The sequence below is a fragment of the Bombus flavifrons genome, chromosome 11 (assembly GCF_040668555.2).
Source record: "Bombus flavifrons isolate JBK064 chromosome 11, iyBomFlav1_principal, whole genome shotgun sequence".
Taxonomy (NCBI): Eukaryota; Metazoa; Arthropoda; class Insecta; order Hymenoptera; family Apidae; genus Bombus; species Bombus flavifrons.
Genome location: NC_138452.1, coordinates 6,072,105 through 6,094,538, shown reverse-complemented (window position 1 = coordinate 6,094,538; position 22,434 = coordinate 6,072,105). Strand labels below are relative to the sequence as shown.

General features: G+C 39.7%; 1 protein-coding gene across 9 annotated transcripts in view; it reads left to right on the top strand.

Annotated features, from left to right (window-relative positions):
- The window catches only part of LOC138184901 (agrin), a 388,032-nt gene that overhangs the window by 251,011 nt on the left and 114,587 nt on the right, over positions 1–22,434 (top strand). For all 9 annotated transcript variants that reach the window (XM_069123339.1, XM_069123341.1, XM_069123340.1 and 6 more), the window contains one exon: positions 18,546–18,755. In XM_069123339.1, coding sequence (XP_068979440.1) covers positions 18,546–18,755 — 210 coding nt within the window. The remainder of the gene's footprint in view (positions 1–18,545; positions 18,756–22,434) is intronic.

Below are 22,434 nucleotides of genomic sequence, written 5' to 3'. Positions count from 1 at the left end.
GACCCAGTAACGGCAACCTTACAGTCCTAATCGATAACAGGAACCTTATGGTCGCGGAATCTGATAGTTATGACCTCGCATGACACCGAAGTTACCGGCACCGGACTCGTACCGCCACGGGATCATCAATATCAGGTGTCGTCAATCTCCAAGTCTCCGATGTCGTAACTTGTCACCCTGAGGTTAACAATAGCGGTCTTCTGTGACCGATAAACGAGGAGTATCCTTCTTCGGAGGTCAGAAGTGATATTATAGTACTCCAGATCCGTAGGGACGAGATTGCCACGTTCGACTGGTACGAATGTTAAAACTTAATGAATTCATTCCAGTTACGCGAACAGAACACTCCACGAGCGGATAAATACTTAAAGAATCCGTCTTTTCTTCGCACTCGTACTGACCTGTAAATCAAACGATCATTAATTCATGCATCCGCGAGGAGAAGCTCTCCCTGGATAGATGAAACGTTATTTCTTATTTACGTGAATCATCGCGCCACGTTGGATATTTCGAGAGAATCGCATCTCGAAATATCCAACGAATAGAACAAGGGGTCGCTCTGTATATATATTCATATATATGTATAATTGCATTTCATACATTTATACATCCTAGAACTGAGGAATACGTGCAAATCCAGTTAAAAGGGATACTTTTGAATAAATAAGCCGCGAGTGAATCGAAACAGTCGTTCCGGGAATATTAATTTTCCATGGGGCGCCTCAAAGATCTTCACTGAATGAAATTAGTACGGTCATCAATATTCCATGCTCCGTTAATACCATCGTGTCGATTATTAGCGAGTTAGGTATCCAATTGAATATTCCGCGCCAATGTAATTACGGTATCCCGTTGGCTGTCAGCCGTTACATAATCGCTGGATGGGTTACGCCTACCCCTGGACTAATTAATTAGCCGTTTCAGTGTCTCCGCTGGTGGAGAAGGAGGGGCACAGAGTGTATCGACGATAGTACATCGGTACTTCGATACTTTTAGATTTACGCTCTCGCTCTCTCTCTCTCTCTTTTTCTCTCTGCGCTTTGGCAGATATCGATTGAGACGCAGAGGTGGAAAGAGGACAAAAGATAGGGGAGAGAATGCTACGTACAAATGTACATGTTGTTGCGTTATGCAACGTGACACGCGGCCCATTGTGCACCTCTAAAAAGGAATATAATATGAGGGCATAGACGGTGCGACGCGACTCCTCGGATGCGATGTTACGTAACGCGAGATGTCACGCTGCATTGTTATAACGAGATATTAATAGCAAGCATTGTAGATGGAAGAAGGGACGGGTCAAGCTTTTTAGTGACAGTAACGCTAATGTCCGCGTGAAATAAAGAGTCTGGATGTTTAATTTTATTTCACGCGTTTTGTTGTTAGAGACTTGCCTGTAAACGGCTGACTTAAGCGAGTGTAATGAATTCAGGGACGTGATATACATCTGAATTCCCGAAACTGCTTCTCGGATGTTTGCTTCGTATTTTTAGCGAAGTTTAAAGTTCATTTCTTTGGTAAATTGTGTGGGCGAAAGGATAAAAGAAGTCGAAGTAATACAATTGCATTTCTCTGCATCTTATTCCTGTGCACATTGTTTTTAAAGAGGATTTTTTTTGAAACTCTAATAGGATTCACCGCACCTATTATGCTGGAGAAGGAAGGCGAGTAAGAACAAACTTCGTGTAATAATCCCTGCAATTACCTGCTCGTTCCAAGGTATTACACATAATAGAACTATACAAAAGACCTTTCCTCAACGGGAAAAAATTAATTATCCTGCATACGTATAGTGTAATTAATTGCACATACCCGTCGAACAAAAAAATATTTTTTAAATATATTTCCCATGGATTTATTATTTACGTAAAATATTCTATTGACATTTTCCAAATATTAGTGAAATACTAGTAATATGAATATTGATACAGATAAAACATTCTATAAATATTAATAGAATATTTTACATAAATATTTTAGCCGTGCGACTAGTTAGACGAAAATTACCAACGTATAAAATGCGCTTATGCATTCGCATACATGTAAAGCGACGTCAAAAATATTCAACAACTTCTTTAACAACAGCGTGATAAATAACGGGACAAAATCAAAGTTCACTTGGGTCTACATGCACTTCCATAGTAAAGATATGGTAAGCACGGAAAATACTACGAATTTCACATAGGCAAATATCTACGATCATCGAATTTATCATACCTCAAACCACTTCCCGTGAACCAACCCTAATATCAACGTGTTTCCACACAACGAGACCCACCACTTACACCATCGTTACCGCCACATCAGACCGTATCGCCACGCCGCGAGGGGCCGAGTTTTACGCTCGTTAGGGGCACTTGTCGCGGAATTTTACGGAATCCACATTGCGTGTACGCGTTTTATAGCACGCGATAATCGCGCGAACCCGCGCGATGCCGGTAGCTTAAGGACAAAGAAAATCGCACGACGATTAACCGTAGGACTCCGTGTGTACGCGGAATTAGCATTGTAATTGCGGAGAGTGAGGTTGCGGTTCGACCAGTACCGTGAACCACCTTCGCCTCGCCCTCCAGCCACCCCTTCCGCTCTCCCTATGGCCAGCAACCGCTGTCGCGCCGCCATCGTAAAACGCAGGCTGCCGTACGCGGCCCGATCGACCTGTGCTGACCTATCCTAACCCGCTTTGCGGCCCGACCTAACCTTCCGTTCGAAAGGGGAAAGCTCGATGACCGAGCGGTCCGTGGATGCTTGAGTCCGGCTCGTTTGCCAGCCGGTGTATCGCGATTTTCATCGTTCCCGCTGTCGATCGATACATTCAGACATTTAGAAGTGGCAGGCGACGTTTAGTACCCGGTATTATCGATCCTTTTCGACGATGCCACGGTATCGGTGGCATCTTATGACCATAAGTCAGAGGATAATGGTCGGTAGCCTGGAATTTTTCGATTGGGCGCGCTAATTTTCCACTTACTTGGCTATATTTGTAAAAATATGAATTTGCATAGGTTTCTTAACTCCTCCTCCTTAACTTAATAAAGTTAATTTTCGGAGGAAACAAAAAGAAATGGATGAGGAAAGAAAATGGTCGATAAACACGGAGTCGTATTGTTGGAAATACTTTATAGTTTCCTTGTTTCTAAGAAAATTACAGAAAGACTGCTGACTCTTGCTGACCATAAATATCGATCCGACGTGGAAACTCGTTTAAAATGCATTAGCGATTAGACGTGTTCACAGACCTCGCATCATAAAGTTGTGAAATAACAGCATACGTTTGAAGTACGTATACACTCGAAGTAAACACTCTCAATTAAGATTCCCCTCTTGATATTTACTCTCTTAAAACATCAAAGGATTTGAGAAAGTATAACGCTGCTAAACCTATTTGTTTTTCAACAAATGAAACTTCATAACGTTGTTAATGCTTTAACGTTTAATTCCGTGGAAAAAATGAAGAAATCTCGTTGCTTCGTAGAATCAGAATTACCGAGTTTTCTTCGTTCTGAGAATTAACGTGAAACTCACCATGTGTATACAACAAGAACACCTTAACATGGGTACGTACATACGTCTTAGTGGCGTCGCATCAGGTCTTACCCGATCGAATTGGTAATTAGTCTCAGTTGGCAAGTATAACGATGCTTCCACAGCGACAGCACCGATGTTGTAGCCTTGGTGTGTCATGCGGGACGATCGTATAACATCAGGGTCGAGCAATATATCTGTATGTGTGTATATGGGAATTAACGTCTCACTATCGTCTATCTTCCAATTTGCCAAAGTATCTGTCCTTACTTACTCGTGCAAGTGAGGCTCCGCCTATTTAATAACGTATGGAATTCTGAGTGACAAATTTTGTTACTCGTTCATTATCACTTTGTGTCACTCAAAGAGTTCTACGTTTATGCCTCTTAGCTTTTACGTATATCATGCTCTTCCATTTACAGGCTGACTATCCTGCACGTCTTACTACTAAGATTCGCCGCATGCAAAAGGAGGCGTGTCGTCAAATACCAATTATTTGGGACCAGATCTACGATGACCTCGACTTATCAATTTTTAGGATGGTCGTTTCGTTTTGGATTTTCCTTCACTACACCAGCGTCTCGACCGTTGAATGGTCATTATAAATCTAGCCTGTTTTCATATACGCGTATAGTTGGACATAGCTCTACATACAGCAGACGTAGCAAAAGTATCGCGCCGACACGATTCGGGCACTTCCTGTTCACTCGGCGTGTTTGTACAGCTTTATAAACCGCTTTGAAAGTAACGCTCCAAGGTATCGGAATTCTTTCTCCCGTCTACCCTTCCCGGCGCGCCTGCATAAAGTGGAAGATGCCTCACGAGCATCGCGGTGAACCGTACCCCATCCGGCTTTCTTCTTTCCGCAAATATGTAGGTTACTCCTTTTGCTTGGTTATTTCTTCGGCGAATTTCGATCCGTGGAAGTTTCAGATATACCGTTCGAAGTACCGTGCTCGGTTTCCAGCGAAGGATTGTTTAACCTAAGTCGTACAGATACGAACACGAGAGATTAAAGATTTCAGATATTTTTAAAGAGTAGAAAGATGTCGTTGAAGCAAGTCTTTGTAAATTTCATCCCTCTTTGAAACTATCTATCCAATTATCTTTCACTTATTTTGGAAAAAGATGAAAATTTTAATAGTTTTCATGAAATTTCATTTCGAAATTTGTTTTACACAGTTTATAGTGCGTTAAAAATTGAACAACAGAGTTTTATTATACTCGTTTTCGATATTCGTTCTTTCAATCTTTGAGGTTTTTCGGATATTTTAAATTCCATATTCTTTGATCAAGTATTTTACGTGAGTAGAATGTTCGCTATTGATATTTCATCAGTGATGAAGCTACATCGACGCAATTTTTATCGGAGAATTTACCCCCGGCCTATATCGAGTTACGTTCGCGGATTTCGGATGTTACAGAGTTATTTCTGATGCGCCTTGTATATTCTAGTTTGGTTTCCTCGTTTGTACAATAGCGGAACCGCGAAAGTGTGTACACGCTATCTTTGTGAACGTACGTATACTAATTACGAGTCAGTGTGCATCGATCACTGTTGCAGCTCTCCGCTCCTAAAGTAATTAGCGTAAATAGAACCGTCCGCGATAATTAACTATATATATATATCGCCGTGCTATTCGACTATGGTTACCTCTGACTTTGCTGAACTCACCGCCGAACGTAATTCTTAACTTTTCCAATTGTGTTTGCGCAAAGATTTCGAGTAACGAAGGTAAATATCAAATGCCAGGTTGCATAGTTTTAGGCGATTACGAAACTAAACATTTTGTTGCAGCGAATCGTGAAAAATTTCAGCAAAGAATTTCACGTTACGATACCACGAGTATTAAATATTTTAGTTCAAACGAAAGTAACGTAACTTGGAAATGGAGAATTTTTGAACAACTTTACATTACCTGGAATGCTATGTATTTTATAAAAAATTACCAACGTAGTTTACGTAGTAAATATTTGATGTCTGCGGTGCGCAGCGAGACCGTGTGTTTCTTTAGTTGTTGAGTTTTCTACTTGAAATTGATTGAGATCCTCGGAAACAAATAAAATCATCGTTTCGTATAATCATCTCGATCCCGACCAATTATCCGTGTATTTATACCCAATAAGAGGCTCGTAAACCTCATTTATAGTATCGCGTGGTAAGCCAACATTGATACCTTCGATATATGCGATCCACGTGGAATCTCGATATCCTCTATCTCCCAATAACCATTAACCGTGATTCTTATCAATCTAAATTTAACCAGAATTCAATATCGCGTTTACCATAATCACGTAAATTAACGTTCTTCAAAGTATTAAACTTTGTTAGCACTCGACACAATGGACGATCATCGGTTTAAGTAATTCTTGATACTTTTCTTCGCTTTGCAGAAGCAAGCGAACGTAAATTGCAGGAACGTAAATTGAAACACAGAATCTGGTATCGAGCTAGAGCTTGATATATAAATCGTTATAGCCTCTCTGCCTCTCCGTGACGTTCCATTAAAGATCGATGAGGTAAATTGTGAAAGAAATCACGAGTAATTGGGCCGAGTTCGCAGTCAAAGAAGAAGGAATGATTATCATGGAGGATGATGGCAGGAACGGCGACTCGTGAACAAGAATACCTCTCGCAATATTTCCTCGAAGGATAATTTCATGAACGGCGTACCGCGCTTCCTCGTCTGAATGAGTTTTTAAAAACGATTAAACTTGGAGCGGCATTGGTGGCCACGCTCAAGGTTTTCCATCCTCTTCCCACTGAAACGCCTTTTCCTCTCGTTTAGGCCGACTTGGCCTCGGCCGCGGCAACGAGAGAAGAGAAAGGAGACTTTTTTATACGATCATGAAGGATTAATGTCGGCTGAAATGCGAAGAAGGAAGTTGCCACGAGCTGTTCGCCGGTTTTTACGATATACGAATCTTCTCAACCACCCCAAAGCTTCCCTCCGTTTTGCATCGCCATGGCGCGTCGCATCGCTTTAACGTCCCCTCCTGCTTTAGAATGTCGTAACCGGATCGTGGCCGAGCCTCGCCACGGATACCGGTGTCATTAGGCGGCAAGCTGTCTGAGTACTTTCTTCGAACGCCGGAAGTTTCTTTCTGGCTTGTAATTACGGGGAATCCTTCAGCCCTGCTTTGCTTAAACGAAAGTCTTCTTGGAAAGATACGATACCCCGTTCCATTTCTCCCTTAAGATTTGTAACCTGAACTCGGGCTAGTAGTTTAAAGAGAAAGAAGGCGCGAACGAATTTCCACTTCTAGATAACAAGTAAAAAGGTGGTAAATTGGCGTATCATTCCGGCCGCCCTACTTTCAGAACGCTTTACGTATAGCTATCGATCTTTCTTTTATCGTCTCGTTAACGTATAATTAGCTTCTTGGTTTTTTTATATCTTTCACTTTCATTAACTCGATCCATTTAAAATTAACGTCATTGATCGACACTCGAAGTAGCAGAATTTGAAGCCTCGACAGATTTGACAAGCATATTCTGCGAACAACATCATTCGATCTTCAAATTAAACAATGCGACGCTTTAAAGAATTATAGATTTGGAGTGGATTCTACAACGCTCGGTGGAGATGTGAGACTGACGTTGACGTCAAGTTGACCCGTTCCAATTCGAGATCTGTTACAAGTCGACATCGAAATGGTCGTGATCGATGCTCTTTCCGGGATGTAGGCTGACGTAAAAAATATTCGACTGGTGGGCGGAATAAAAATGGATGATGGTCCCTTTCAATTCGTTTAACGATCGAATCGCGTAACATCGTAGCTGAATACACGTAGCCCCGTGTTTCTACCTCTCTCAGCTGCAATTAGCCAAGGCAGGTCTCTGCCTCCTATTTAAATCGAATCATTTACGGTATAACAGCTCCTGGATGATCCACTCGTGCCGGATAATTGGCTACGGCACGGAAACGAGCGGTCGATTTAATGCTAATAAATGATCCCTCGAATGGTTCTATCGATGAAAGGAAACGATTCTGCATCTCCTCGTTCCGGCCAAGAATACGGACCGCCTCGTCAGCCGTAGTTTCCTGATCAAAGGGATCGAACTCCCTTAGGTAAAGTAGAAGAAATGGGGGGCGAACATTTGAAAGAAATCGAAGCGGAAGATCCCGAAGAGGGTGGATGAGAACGCGCAGGATTCCGGAGATGAGAAGTCAGATCGAAGAGATAATTAGCTGGCGATCTTCCCTTGACAGAGTCCCTATAGGGAGAGTAAAATAGTAAGCTTGAGACGTGTACTGTGTTTGAGGGTTGATGGGCTGTTGCAGTGATCAAGGTATAAGTGGAAATTGCAGAGTCGAGTCGGTGCGTTTGAGTGATCCTTTCACGAGGATTTAGCTCGTTCTCGATCTTGCTTTACTACAGTTATTTTTGACAAATATTTAATAACCGTACATTTCTTCTATGATATAAATATTGAACTAGAAAATGGACGCTTCTTGTATTCATTAGCTTATCGTATATAAGTTTTCCATACAAATTTAAGGCTATCAAACTTGAATTCACTTCGTAGGCAAGTTATATGGTTACCGGAGTTACAGAGAAGCGCATGGAGATCGCACTTGAACATGTGAGAACGTTTTAACATATTTAGTAGTAATTACCACGGGGCTGGAGTTTTCGATAGTTCGGCGTTTATTCGTTGATGTTGATAGTCCGATAAACTTCTAGTAATTGACAACTTCTTGAAATACCGATGCATTCGTTTGACCGTATTAAAAACCGGGCTCGAACGATCGTTGGACTTTTTAATAACACGTTCACTGCGAGTAGCCTTGTAATTTCCCGACGAGATTGCGAGTAAAAACGTCTCGTAATGTTACACGCGGAACAAAATTTAATCGGTTTGTAATTGCAGTTATACGGCCAAGATTTCGCTCGTTCGTTCGGCAAAAGTATGTTTTAGCATAGTTAATCGTAGCCAGGAAATTGTACGTAACTTGGATTTTATGGCCCGCGACGCTTAAGTATATTAAAAGAACGTGGAATGAAACGTCAGTTTGATGAAAACATCGTAGATTGGATTTCTCCTTCGTGTCTTTTTACGTTCTCTTCATTTATAACGACAATTACGACTTCGATCGACTCGATGACCCGATTAATTGCAGCTTGCGGAGTTCGAAGTATTTGCAGTAGTATGTGGGCCGTATTTAGTCAGACGACACAGCTCCATCGGTTGCGATTGACGCAAGTAAATCGTTCTGAAATTGACTCAATATTGGACTTTACTATTTTATTCACCGATTTTAAGAGAACGTTTGACGTCGTATACGAAGAAATAGATATTTTGAATATTGAATGACGTTTAGAATGACATTAAAATTAATTAATTATTATTTTTTATATTTATTTTTGTAGGTACATTTGCAAAATATAGAAAATATACTTATTAAAAATATTGGGATACTTAAGGAAGACGGAAAAGTTCCACAAACGGTAACAGTAATCTTCGATAGATTTCTAGCCGTTTTTCCTATTTTTATCATCAACCTATTTTCTGATTACTCATAAACTGTCACTTGCTTGTCAATTACAAGCCATCACTCGCAAAACATTTACCTCCTTTTCGTTTACTTTAATATCCGCTATTAGAGTTTAAGTTTCCAATTCCCATCGGTTATACATATTTAAAGCATCTGATTTTCCTAAAAATAAGAATCAGTGAGAAAGGTCCACTTATTAGTCGTAAATTATTAAGATTTCTCTCGCATACTCTGTTCGATCACTCGCGGAGAGACGCGATCGCGAAGAAGCACGTCAACGGGAGTCGTAAATTCCCGTTACGATTAGATAATCGACGCCACGAATTGATCGATCCCCTATTTCGTTTAGGATAATAGGGGTGGTTAATTGAATAGTTACACTGATTCAACAGGTATAACTTTATATTTATTTCAACAACTTCGTAAAGAAATGATTGCACTGATGCGAATGTACAAGTTATAGTTGATTGATCTTGACCCGGTTACAAGATGTTGACGGTTTGAAGAAGAGAAAAAGAGTGTGCTTCGACGATGACGCTGTGACGGAGGAAAACTAAGGATGGGTGTGTCTAGCGCACGGGATCATCGGATTTGTTGGCGACGATTTTGGCTAATAGAGTGAGGGAAATAGGCTTCGTTGTTAATTGGTTATTTGCTATGGTGGTGGGTGAGGAAGGATGCTCACCGCCCTCAAGATAAAGTCGTTGGTGGGAGGCCTCACACGTGAGAAACAGAAACTTTCCCGTGTCAACCCGTGGTGAGCAATAAACTTCGGGAAACAATGCAACGGAAGAATCTTTGTTAGTTTCGAAGGACCTCGACTAGGAAATTGCTGAGATTTATGGAGGGTACTTGAGAATATTGAGGGTACGCAGTAAGGACGAGCGGACATCTGGTGACCATCTTGCCCGCGGTGTGTGGCCAGGTCTAGGCAGAGTGTCGCCCGGCGTAACATACTCTTTCTACTATTAAAATTCCTCAGTGGTTCTTAATTTACAATTTCTTACGTCCAATGTATTTCTTTCTACGACTAAATCTATCTTCCATCTATTTGTCAACCAATTTCCACCAATTTCTTCCGAGTTCTCCAGGTTCTGAGTACCTGCTTTCGCTGTTATCTCATTCGCATTAAGATCCCCTGGGCAATGGTAATCCCGATGCAGACAGAGTAAGGACAAGAGTAAAAACGCGATCTCCAGGGTAAACGGGCAACGCGGATAATTAGCGTAGTTTATTCAAATAATTTGTATTCGCATGGAGAGAGTCGCGGGCCCAGGTTGAAAGTTGAAATGGCGACGTGCATCGGAGAGACGCGTTCTACGCGGAACGTTGGGACTAAGTCGAGCATCGAGCGATAGACAAGCTCGTGGGGACTAATCAAGTGGCATGTCGGATAATCATACTCGCTCTCGCAACTAGGAAATCCACGCTCAGATCGAGTTTGCTCTTCAACAATCGGATAATAATTGTCCCGGTTAATGAACCATGGAGGAATGCCGCTTTCCACTGTTATTGGATTTCCTGATCCGTTGCGGCGTTTCTTGCGCTCGTCAAACGAAGTTTCGTCCCAGAATGATGACGTTTAAAGATTGTCTGTGCAGTCATCATGAAAAATGCTGGCATAAGAAATGATCGCTACCGTTGTTATTCGATCGTGTATTTTATGATGTTTCGACTGGAACTTGTAGCCAACTGTAATTAACAAGATCGTTGCAAAAGTTTCGCTGTTGCAGTATTAGTGTACAGATTATTAAGAACGACACTAATTTCTGTGTTATGGCGACATATCCACTTTACAATATTAGTACTGGTTTTTTTTAGATAATCGTGAAGTCTCTTGATTTATGATTCGTGGAAATTTTAATTACAGAAAATATCGCGAGGTAAAATGCTGCGCATTTATGGTAATTAAAATTAGAATGGTAAAACTTGTATTTATCTAAAGCTGGATTTCGAATTATTCTCGTTGGTGTCTATTTTTTTTTCTACTTTTCCTTATCGCGAATTAATTTCATAACGCAATTTCGTTGAAACGAAATTTAACAGAAGCACGAGCATTTATGCCGTTCGTAGCTAAAATTGATATTTGCGCGATATAACGCTGACGGCGGTGTATACTTTCCAGTACATCATATAATCCCCTTGAATTTCTGTGTGTTAATTTCGATCTCATAATGTGCCACGGATTAGCGGTTACTAATGCCCGGAGCAGACACGTCTGGCTCGATAGCCATTACTCTTCCGGAATACGTGCACGTATGCGATCTGACGGTTTCTCCGAAGAAACGTAGCCGTGCTCCATTCGATAGACGAGCAAGATGGATCATGACGGATGATCGGGTTGCCAAGAAAATGCGAGCCACCTGCAAGAAACCGACACTGCCACGAATCGAACAACCGAAAGGATGCTTCTTTTCACGCGATCATCTTTTCCCTACGTTTTTCTACCGAATACGCGATGCTTTTTATGACGTACGACATGAAACTTGACAGCGGCTATGCAAAAATCGAAGTCACGTTCAAAGGGTATTAAATTTGACGCGATTGATATTAATGGATAAAATAAAATATCGATGCACTTTTTTCTCTTTTGAAATATTCCTTGATTGAATTTTTCCTGAGAGATTTTAATCAAATTTTAATTTTGTAGAAAGAGATCCTGTTTCTATTTATTTTGTTTTGTCGAACATATCCTATTTAATCTTGTTTGTTATAGTTTTATTAAGACGCACATACCGAATCAATATTCCATTAGACCGTCGGTACAAATAACGTTAGATCCGAGCTACGCGTGTGTCAGTGACAAATTAATCGACATTCCACGATGCGTTTAACATGACGCCGAATCATGAGATCTGCTTTGCGCGTATGAGTTTCCAAATTTCATTTGCATTCGATATATATGACTACATACCGTTTCGAGAAACAGAATATAATTTGCATCAGTTGAAACTAGTAAATACAAATGCAATCGAATTTCGAAAGTGCTATTACGTTTTCGACGATACAGAGGGATCATTGGATAATCAGTTTTCTTCGAGTAATTTTATCACCGTTATTATCTATTTCTATACAAATTTCTAGATTATTTTCCTAAATGGTGATATTTCTCGCTGGTTTATTTTAAAATATTCCTTAATGCTATTTAGATGATTGGAAGTTACATTAACCCAGAGAATAATATCGTTTACGGTGTCGAATAAATCGCCTTTCTGAATTATTATCGTTGCTGCGATAAACGGACGTTTTGACAACAACGTTTATTTACGTCATTAGCGCTGCGTGACGCTCGGACTTATTAATTTCTCGACGAAAATGTTATTTAATTAAACGCTGCTGTTAATGGCGTGTACACGAAATATATCCAACCTTGGGGGAAATTAGCACGTTATCGGTCAGTAGAATCTCAGCTGTAAGGGTGCCACGGAACTACCCTTACACACCGTTATCTACCGCGTCCTTATCACGATACGAGTGCCCAGTTATGCACTGTCGACGCTATACGAACATAGCGGTAGTTTAAAATGATCGTAAACGACGATACGGAAGACGTGTCGTATGGGTAATGGCTGTTGTTAAAGAACGTCGATTGTCGAACGATCTTTTCGCGACACAATCTTCGTCCCTCAAACACGTATTCTCATGAAAACTGTCGCGAAAATCGAGCAAGTCGATTCCAAGGAATTCGTACTCATAACACGTTCAACAAAAATCTTATAGACTTGCTTTATTGTCTAACAGAGACGTCACGTCGAGTCAGCAATAACTTGGCGTTACAAAGGGCTAATAAAAGTTAGTCAAAGTGACGATAAAAATTCATTAAACTCGAGGCTTTGTCTGGTTGCAATTAATTTGCAAACAAAAGCAACGATTTTGTCATTGAGTAACTGTAAAAATCGTAGAACAGACGCTTCCCAACGTGTCGTATCTAAAACTCCGTTCGGACGAGTTTGCATTCTCGCACTTCCGTGATAATGAGCGCACGGTTTCGGCCGCTTCATACATTAATTCATCATTTTAATACAGATGATCGATATTTCGAGTGGAAAGTCATTGAGTACATTGAATTTTCAACGTGTTTCATGAAAAACTGCCTTTGAATCGGTCAATGCACCACGCTCGTAAACGGTACGGTCGAATAGTCCACACGAATCAAACCTCGTCTCTCTCCCTGCCGAGCCTCTCTTGATATTGCGAAACGAAATGTCGCTTGGATGACATCAAAGCGATTTCCAACGAAAAATTTATGAAGTTGATACGTTGGTATTTGATATTAATTAACTTCATCGAGCGTCCAGCTTGATGATCGTCACTGTACATTGGAATTCCTCGCAAGCTACGCGTGCATTACTTTGCGAGCATTATTGGAACGTGCTCATTTCGAATGACCTCAAAAAAACATGTCAATCAATGTCCATCAATGACATCTTTTATTATGTATTAACCTTTTACGAGAAACAGATCAGTTCACCATTAATTTCTCTTGGCAGCCAAATCGGTAAAATAATTAACATGGAAACTATTCAGCGCATAGGATTACGAATAAATGGATTTATGGCAGATGATCATCGGCTATCGTTTCCAAATAGTTTATCAAAATCTTGCATTAACACTAACGTAATTCCTCTAATTAATTCCACTTTCATATCTCAAGTAGAAACGATCGATAGAAATACGTTTCATGAAAAGAATCCTTACGTTTGCAACCAAAATTTTAGTCGTATTCTCCTTTTAAATTCCCCTAAAAATAACGAAGAGGAACGAACAGTGACAAAATAGAAAATAGAAAGAATGTCTGTAGAAAGCGATCGAATACTCAAAGCGTTGACTGTTACTACTGGCTGACTATAAATGGCGCGTTGCTACTTAACGTGAAGCTGTTTACCGTAACGTAGTAAAGTGCCCCTTCTCCGTTGTTATAAACTACGTGAAATATGGATCGTATCGCGGCGATTGCATCAGCGTGTATAGCAAGAAAGGAGCTAACCCCATTCCGGGAATATCTATGGCACGAAGTGGGTACGAAGATCCTTTGGCGATATGTATTTCGTATACATCGCATCGTTAAACTTAAACGAATTCCCGCGATACATGACAGATTAGGTTAATTACCTTGCATGGTTTTCTCGCAACTATAAAGAGGAAGTTGCCACGCAGTTATATGAAGGCGTCACATTGAAAAGGAAAAGTGAGTTCTCCTTTTGTTTTGTCAGGAACTATCTTAGCGAATGAATGATTGCTTGGTTGATAATAATTACGTGAATTTTGTATGCTGATCTATTGAATCCAGAAATGTTAAGCGGTAATTTTATGGTCGTAGTGTTTGTCTAGTATAATTATAATCGATACAGAGGAAAATGGAAGTTCGCCAAATCAGAAAATATTGTTAGGAAAATAGCAGACATCGGAATACGAAGTTAGTTTTTCGAAAGTTCTAATGGTGTGATGGTACGATTTGGTGTAAACGATTGGCTAGAAACATAGGATTGACTCGATTAAAATCATACACACTCTAGCGAATTCTTTTAACGGGAAAACTGACGAAAGTGAAACACGTTCATTACGGTGATTGTTTTCGACCATTTGAATCGATAGGACAAACTACGAGTTACCAATTAAACTTCCGTTCAATATCCTGACAACACATTTTGCCGAACCTCTGTGTGCGGTGAGATTTTTTGTTTTGAATCTATACGTATTTTTTTAGCTTCTAAAATTTGAGCTTCAGAGATTGTAAACGTTACGCATTATTCAGGCGCACGAAATATCAACAAATGGAAAAATCCCTCTACTTTAACGTTTGCAACCCGATTCGTTTAATCCATTCGACCCGAGTTTTTCATTCGAAATAGTCCAAAATACACGATAATGGCTGGCATCACAGAAATTTCCACCCTTCGAACGTTGAGATATTAGAAAATTCTGCCTCAGCTGAGGAAAAAAAGCTACCGCCTTGAAATCTTACAACTAGGGGACGCTTTGAGTGCAGCGTGCATGACCAGAGGGTCTTCCGAGTAACTGGATGACGGCAAAACCGCAAATCCGGGACTGGTCCCGCGTCAATTCATTCGCACCCCGTTGAAGAGGAAAAGCTGTCGTTGTAATGGTAAAAACGGATCTTTGTCAGACTGTTCCGTTTTCGTCCGTGCAGAGAATGTCGTCCATCTCGGCCACACCCCTCGAATGTCGCTCGTTTCGTTGAGAATTCGACCCGTCGGAAGTCCACGGGGATAAGAAGAAAGTCCCTCACCGTGGAGAGGCAGAGCGATTGACCCGAGAGGTTAGCGGAGTCGGGTGATTTTTTCACGGAGGATCAACTTGTCCGCCATATTAATGACCACGGTGCTCGGATTATCCGTCGAGGTTACCCAGCGGTCTTCCTCCGAGCTGAAGCCAACTTTCTTGGAAAATTGATTGCGCTTCCACGAATCTCTCTTCTCTACTCCCCCTCTCTCTTCCTCTTCTCTTTCGCTGTGTCTTTTTCTATCCACCTTTCTATAGGGAGAAAAAAAACACTGCTCGAGAAAGAAAGGAAAAGGAAGAATGGGAGACGACGTCTAGGGAGAACAGTGACGTAGTCATCGTTGAAGATGCCGAACGGGAATTCCTTTTCCCCGACACGATCGAGGCTAATTATTTTCGCCGAGTAACTCCCTTTAATTGGTGTTTTCTTATCGACTGTCCCCGAAGCGTTCGAAACACGAATTTCCGTCGTAGTAATTCAGTTTCGCGACTCTCTTTTGGAACGTGAAATCCCTCCTACTCGATCCAGAGTGGAACTTTATTACGAATGTCTCTTTGTTTCCCTCTTTAAGCATATTCCGTGGATCTCGTTAAAGGAGATCGTTAAGACAAGGCCGGAGTTTCCTTAGTAGTCCAGATCAGTTTTGTGCATCCGATGCACACGTCTCACACGCCGCACGTGATTATTAAGTAACCTTTGACTCGCAGTGGGCAAAGCCTAATATTCAACACTGGTCCCAATTTTAGATACTTTAATATTGAATTTGTTATTTCAGACATAGATAAAACGCTTTTTCTTAATTTGATTTACTTTTTATTAATAATTTATTAATATATTTATTAGTAATAAATAAAGTAATATGTATGATACATATACATATATCGTTTTAATTAAATGAAATTAAATAACTATTGAAATTGAATTAATAATTTGTTCTCATCGAGAAATCTGTTGCTTGTCAATATTGGGTGTGATACTTCAGAATTATTTGGCAGTACGTATGTGTGTAAGCAATTATTCTCGAAAATAAAAGTTTTAAAAACTGATTATCGTAATCGACTCGACGACGAACGATTAAAAAATTGTGTCAAAGTAGCAGTGTCGAATACCATACTCGATATTGACGAGCTCGTTAATGGGGAACAAAGTCTAGTATTTCATTAATTAAATTTCAACAGTTATTCAATTTCGTTTAATTAAAACAATATATGTACATATATTAGTGTGTATATATTATTAATAAAAACGAAATAAAATTTTTAAAAATTCTTCTATTATAAATCAACTAAGTAATAACAAATCCATCCTATCAATTAAATTCTTCGATCAGTATTTTAAGCATTTACTATGGCGGCTGGCGTACAGTGTTAGGTTCCCAGTTTCGGTTCGTTGCGAGTCAAAGGTTGCTGAGCCTGGATCTTCAGTTAATCGCTCAGATACCGGGGACTTGTGGAGGAAAAATACTGCAGAGCTACTTTGATACTGATACTGAAATTGCTACTGAAACGACGCAGCGATTACTTGAAAAGCTGTTCATGTTCAAAACGCAAACGTTGAATAACGGGTCAGAGAGGATGATTCTCTTATTGCCAGGATCTATGTTTAGTATTGAATTCTCGTCGGTCGAATTAATACTCGTCGTCGTGAATCGGCTTTATATCCAGACAAATTCTCTGAAGAAATGAAAACAAAGGGATTGGAATTGAGCTTATTCCCTGTAACGGTTTCTTAGCTGCAGATATTGAATGTAAAGATTCTTAAAGAGAAGCATTCACGGTTGAAGAATCGCAGATTTAATTGTTAAGAAAGTCTTATTGTAAATCCGTCGGATTTTAAACAGATTCGACTCGTGAAAATTCGAATAACACACTAGCGATTATATTTCGCTACTCATTTGGAGTTCTTTACTGTCGTTTATTTAATTTGAAGTCAAGTTCTACAGTATTAACGTTTTTCTTGGATTTTGTTACGTTTCCAATTTTCCGCCAACTTTGATGCTAATTTATTATATCAAATGTCGATTATTACGAATATGTGACAATTTAAATATTCACGTTAGTTGCATTTTAACGTCATAAATGTAACGAAATGGTTGGTAAAGGTAAAATGACATTGATAAAACTCGAAGTGATATTTCTCTCTACATTAGCTATCGATATGACAGAGTGATTGAACGCCATGGATGACGAGAGTGGAACACATTGTGATGGAAATCCCGTGTTGCGGGTAATCACGTGAATACGTAAAGCAAAAGTAGAACAGAACTTTATTATTTGATTAAATATCTATCGAGCAGAACTTTCGTTGAATTTCTACGCCGATAACGTTCGTTCGAAGAATTTCCACGAATATTTCAGAGATTTTCGTAATCGGTAATCTACTTTTGTATTTCCTTTGTTCGTAACGTTACGCGAGGCTTCGGCCCATAACGCAAAATAACGGATCGAAATATTAATTTCACTACTCAAATTTCTCCACTGCAATGTTATTGCGTTTCAGTGCATTATCATGAATAACGCGTCCAGAACGATTACGCGTTCCAGAAATTTAAACCCAACGAAATTTGATTCTCCATCGGTATCTATTTATTTCACTGGATCTCGAGTAACGTTCATTGTATCACGATTTGTATTGAAGTTGAAAAACTATTATACTGTGAAAAATTTAACGTCAATCGTCAATTTTTTAAATTAACACTTTTTTTTAATTCATCAAAAAATATAAAATAACATTAACGAAGAGTCGTTCAGTAGCGATCGTTTTAAGACATTTCGTTATTATCTAGGGCTAGAGTCGGTAGAAATTAAAATTTAGAAAGTAACTTTGTAGCTCAAATGAAACTTAATTAATTTAATTAATTAATTCAATAATAATAATTAATATGTAATATACAAAGAAAATTGCAAAACTGGGGCTGGTCGTTATACTACTTAATAGATCTATATATATCTATCTATATATATAAGAAACGGAATATCAGCTGTAAGATGTAACTCTCAATAGTCGAAATATTAAAATATACCTTTAGCGTGTCAGAACAGAGAAGACAATCTAATAAACAATATGACTCCGAAATATGTTACACAGAATTGTTATATTCTTCTATTTATTCAAACAAAAATGCTACTATTTGGTGAAAGAATTAATTTTAGTCGGTACTGTATATGCTGCTCTGTACTGTACGACTCTACTCTATATGATTCTTACTTCTTTCTTCGTCTCGCTATGCATTACACGAAATACGACGATATGAATCAATCGCATTCTCGTTTCAGAACCCTGTGAAAAGACGTATTGTTCTTGGGGTGCGACGTGCGTTGTGTCGGAGAACGGGAAACCTTTGTGCCAGTGTCCAACAGATTGTCCTTCGACTTCTGAACCTGTCTGCGGCTCCGACAACATGACCTACACCAACTATTGCCATCTACGGAAGACCAGCTGCCTCGAGAGAAAAACTACACGGGTGAAGAATCAGGGCGCCTGTGGTGAGTACCATTCCCATATATAGCCTTTTGTTTCGACGATCTTTGAAGTTTCCAAATAAACGGATAGAATATTGGGAAAAGTTCGATCGAAAGTAAAGAAATAAGGCGTCATACGACAGTTTATATATAATAACGTCTGAACTTAAGATCAAAGTACCGGTAACGATACCTTTAGAGATACGATCAAAGACTGTGCTATATATATTTATAAATATTATCTAATTGATATTATTGAATAGATTTTCTAGATTAAAACGAATTAATCAATCTTTCCTGTTTCTTTTGCTCCGTATCTGAAAACAATTTCTAATTGAGAACCGACCAAGTTCATAAGATAATGCTAATTAAAAGCGATCTTTCTCTGCGACATCCTCGCTGCGAGTAAACTTGTTCGTTCTGAAAGAGACATCGAAGATTGTCAAGAGAAATGCGCGCGATTCTTCCCAGATAGAAATATGGTAAAACTAGCCCTTTCGTCTCTCCTCTCTTTCGACCTGTTTCTCTCTCGGTTGCAAAATGGAGGCTACAACGGGGATTCACGACTTTGCAAATATTTCCTGGCGCGCGCGCGTGGCTGCATTCGATTCCCTAATGGCGTTCACGGCACTTCCGTGCGAAATTTCCACCGCGAGATTTCCGCGGAGATCTGTCGATGTAAAGCGGAAACTTATTCCGCGATATCCTGCAATAATGATAATGTCTCGATATCGTGGTGCTCTCTCGAGCGTCACGTCATATTAGTCGCGTTTGAATATCGTCAACGGTAAAAATAGGGACGCAGCTTCTCGATATGGTTGCATCCTGGCTGCTTCGACATGTGTCACCACTAAAATGTTCGAAGAATATAACCGAGGAGTTATATCTATCTGCCTAAAATCAGGATTGACATATGCCCATTTGTCGCGATAGTAATTCCGAAGGAACGCGTTCCATATATCTGTTATTCTCGTTATGAAATGATAGATAAGCTCGTTTTGTGATAGTCAAATAATATTTTAATGCTTTCTCCGTTTCGTTTTATATCGCAATATTTTTCTATCGTTTCAGGCGATCGGCGTGGAATTTTACTTTTTACTTCTGATCGCACGATTGCCACTAGTATCGTTAACGACAGTACAGTGGAATGTTTAGAACGAGCGTGCAGTATTCTTAGAGTTCTGGAAATTGAGGTATAAAATGGTTTTCCAAGAATCCATCGACACGTGTCGCGAATTTTCTTAACAAACGAAACGAAAGAAGCGAACTCTTCCGACATGCTTTGCGTTGGTTCTTGTTTTCTCTGATCAGATGAAACTAATCATAGAATGATGTAATCACGCTTCAGGAAAGATAATTTTAGACGAGTCACTTACGAAATGAAACTTCAGGTTCTGTTTAATCATTGAACAATTTAAATTGACAATTCGCAGAGATGTTCCAGAAATTTGATTAACGGAATGCTAACAGCGACAAATTTAAGCCGCTTCGACGTTTAAGTAACATAAAATCGATTACAATACCATTTGCGAAACGATGTTATTTACATTTAATTGTTCCAGCTCGTTTGAAGAGCTTAAACTTCGGCAAACGCCAGGCGGATTAAATACTCCAATAGCCATTTGTTTAGACTTTAAAATTCCGAACAAGTCCCGCCGTTGGGGTACCCGTTGGCGACAGCGCGCCGTGAATCGAGGCAGCAGGATCAATTTTCACGATGTACAAACGGTAAATATAAAACGCGTGTACGGCAGGAGAGATGATCGGGAAAATTTGAAGGCGACCGGAGAGATGTAGAGCGGAGTGCGAGAAAAACAGAGCGCGCACACGCCTCGAAACGTATTTTATCACTATCGGATCTCTTTTTACCTCGGCCCGTCCGGCGGGATCTTGCCACTATGAATTAACCATCAGCCGATACCCGATTTTTGCTACGGTAGAAAGCTCGCCCCGGAGGTCGTCGCGCGCTGATTCTCAAAACGATCTTTTATTCAAACGAGCCTACACGCGCTTGTATCGACACGTACCACCCTCTTTCTTTTCCTCACTTTGCCCCCCGTCTTCTTCTTTCTCTCGTGCTTTCACCAAGGTTGGGAATAGGAGCACCGTGAAAATCTTAGGGCTTCTTACGAATGGAATGTATTACGTGAACTGAGAGAAGAACAGCTGATGAGCGGTGTTCATGAAAATTACTTGGATTTCTTCCAAGCTTCTGTAGTCGTTCGAATTGACGTGAAACCAGCTTCGTGGGAGGAAATCGAATGATTTGGTAATTTCCAACTTACTGGTACTATCTGCGTTCATTGTTTAAAAACCGTATCGTACCGATCTCGTTGAAACTGATAGGTTTTGGTTCTGAATGGTGCGTATAGATTCATATATGTATGTATGTAGGAATGTTATATTATAAGTTTATAGAAAACAGTATGATAAGTACAATATCGGTGAACGCACACGAAATCGAATATAATACCGCGTTTCGCGTATTCGTTTCTCACTAATTCTACGTCACAACAACACAAGGAACTTCACACGACCACGATAAATTCAACCCTGACAGCATTTCCCATGCTCATTTTTCCCTTAACATACCTTGGTAACGCTCACAACACTCCTTGACAACATTAACATATCTTGACAGCGCTAATAAACAATTACCCCTCACGCCACACTACCTTCACGTCCTTCCCTGAAGTCACACTATCCCACATGTATTTTGCGAAAGGTAATTTCGATAGAATAGGATAGAAATTCAAGGATCGAGAAATTTCTAATATTTTAAATGCAACCTCGGTTCATCGACCGAACTTCCCTTTTATTGCTAGAATGGTTACAATTTAAGTTGCTCTTTTTGGAACTTAGTGATTAACTAATTTGTTCATTAAACGGATTTAACGCTTGACGTCCCAGTAATTTCATCTGAATAAGAAATAATTTGACAATTTCTGCTTCCTGCGGAGAATATAGATAAATTTATTAGCAAAAGCTTTATCTAGTTTCACGAGTCAGCTAAAAGTTCAATCGAGTTAAGCTGTATAAGTTCTTCGTTACACAACTCATTCCTTATGTGTTACGAATACTCATTGTCAGAGTTGGAATAGTACGTTTCGTTATCGTCTATTACTTTGTAATTGCGTATGGTTACTAAATAGCCTGTACATTGTAACAAGATAATTTCTGATAAGCAGAGAGAACTATATTGATTGGAAATAGAAGAATTCCGGAATAAAATAAAATTGATTACACCTTCATAATTTTACTTCTCGTTTCTCCTTAGATAGGTGAATTTTTCAATTACAATAATTAATATAAATTTAATATTATGCGCAACAATCTCGAACGAATAATTTTCACGGTGGCGCTCGTCACTCGTTGAAAGTCTATCGAAGTCTTTCGACAAACTTATGGCCCGCTCGTTCTTCATCTTTCTTCCTGCACTTTCAATTACCTTCAAACAAGCCAGGGATCCTGGAAAGTCTGGGAATGACACGCAAGGTCAGGACTCCTTGAGGTCTTGCGAAAATCCAAGTTTATGAAAGCACTTTACTAGACTGCGTTACGAAGAACCTCGTCGTTTTATCAAATTCTTCGTTTTATCGTAACGAGATTTATTTTCTCAAAACTTTTAAATTTTGTCGACGATCGATACGTTTCGTTAAAATTTGTTTTAAAATCGAGTGCCAGGGAAGCACGCAAACAACGA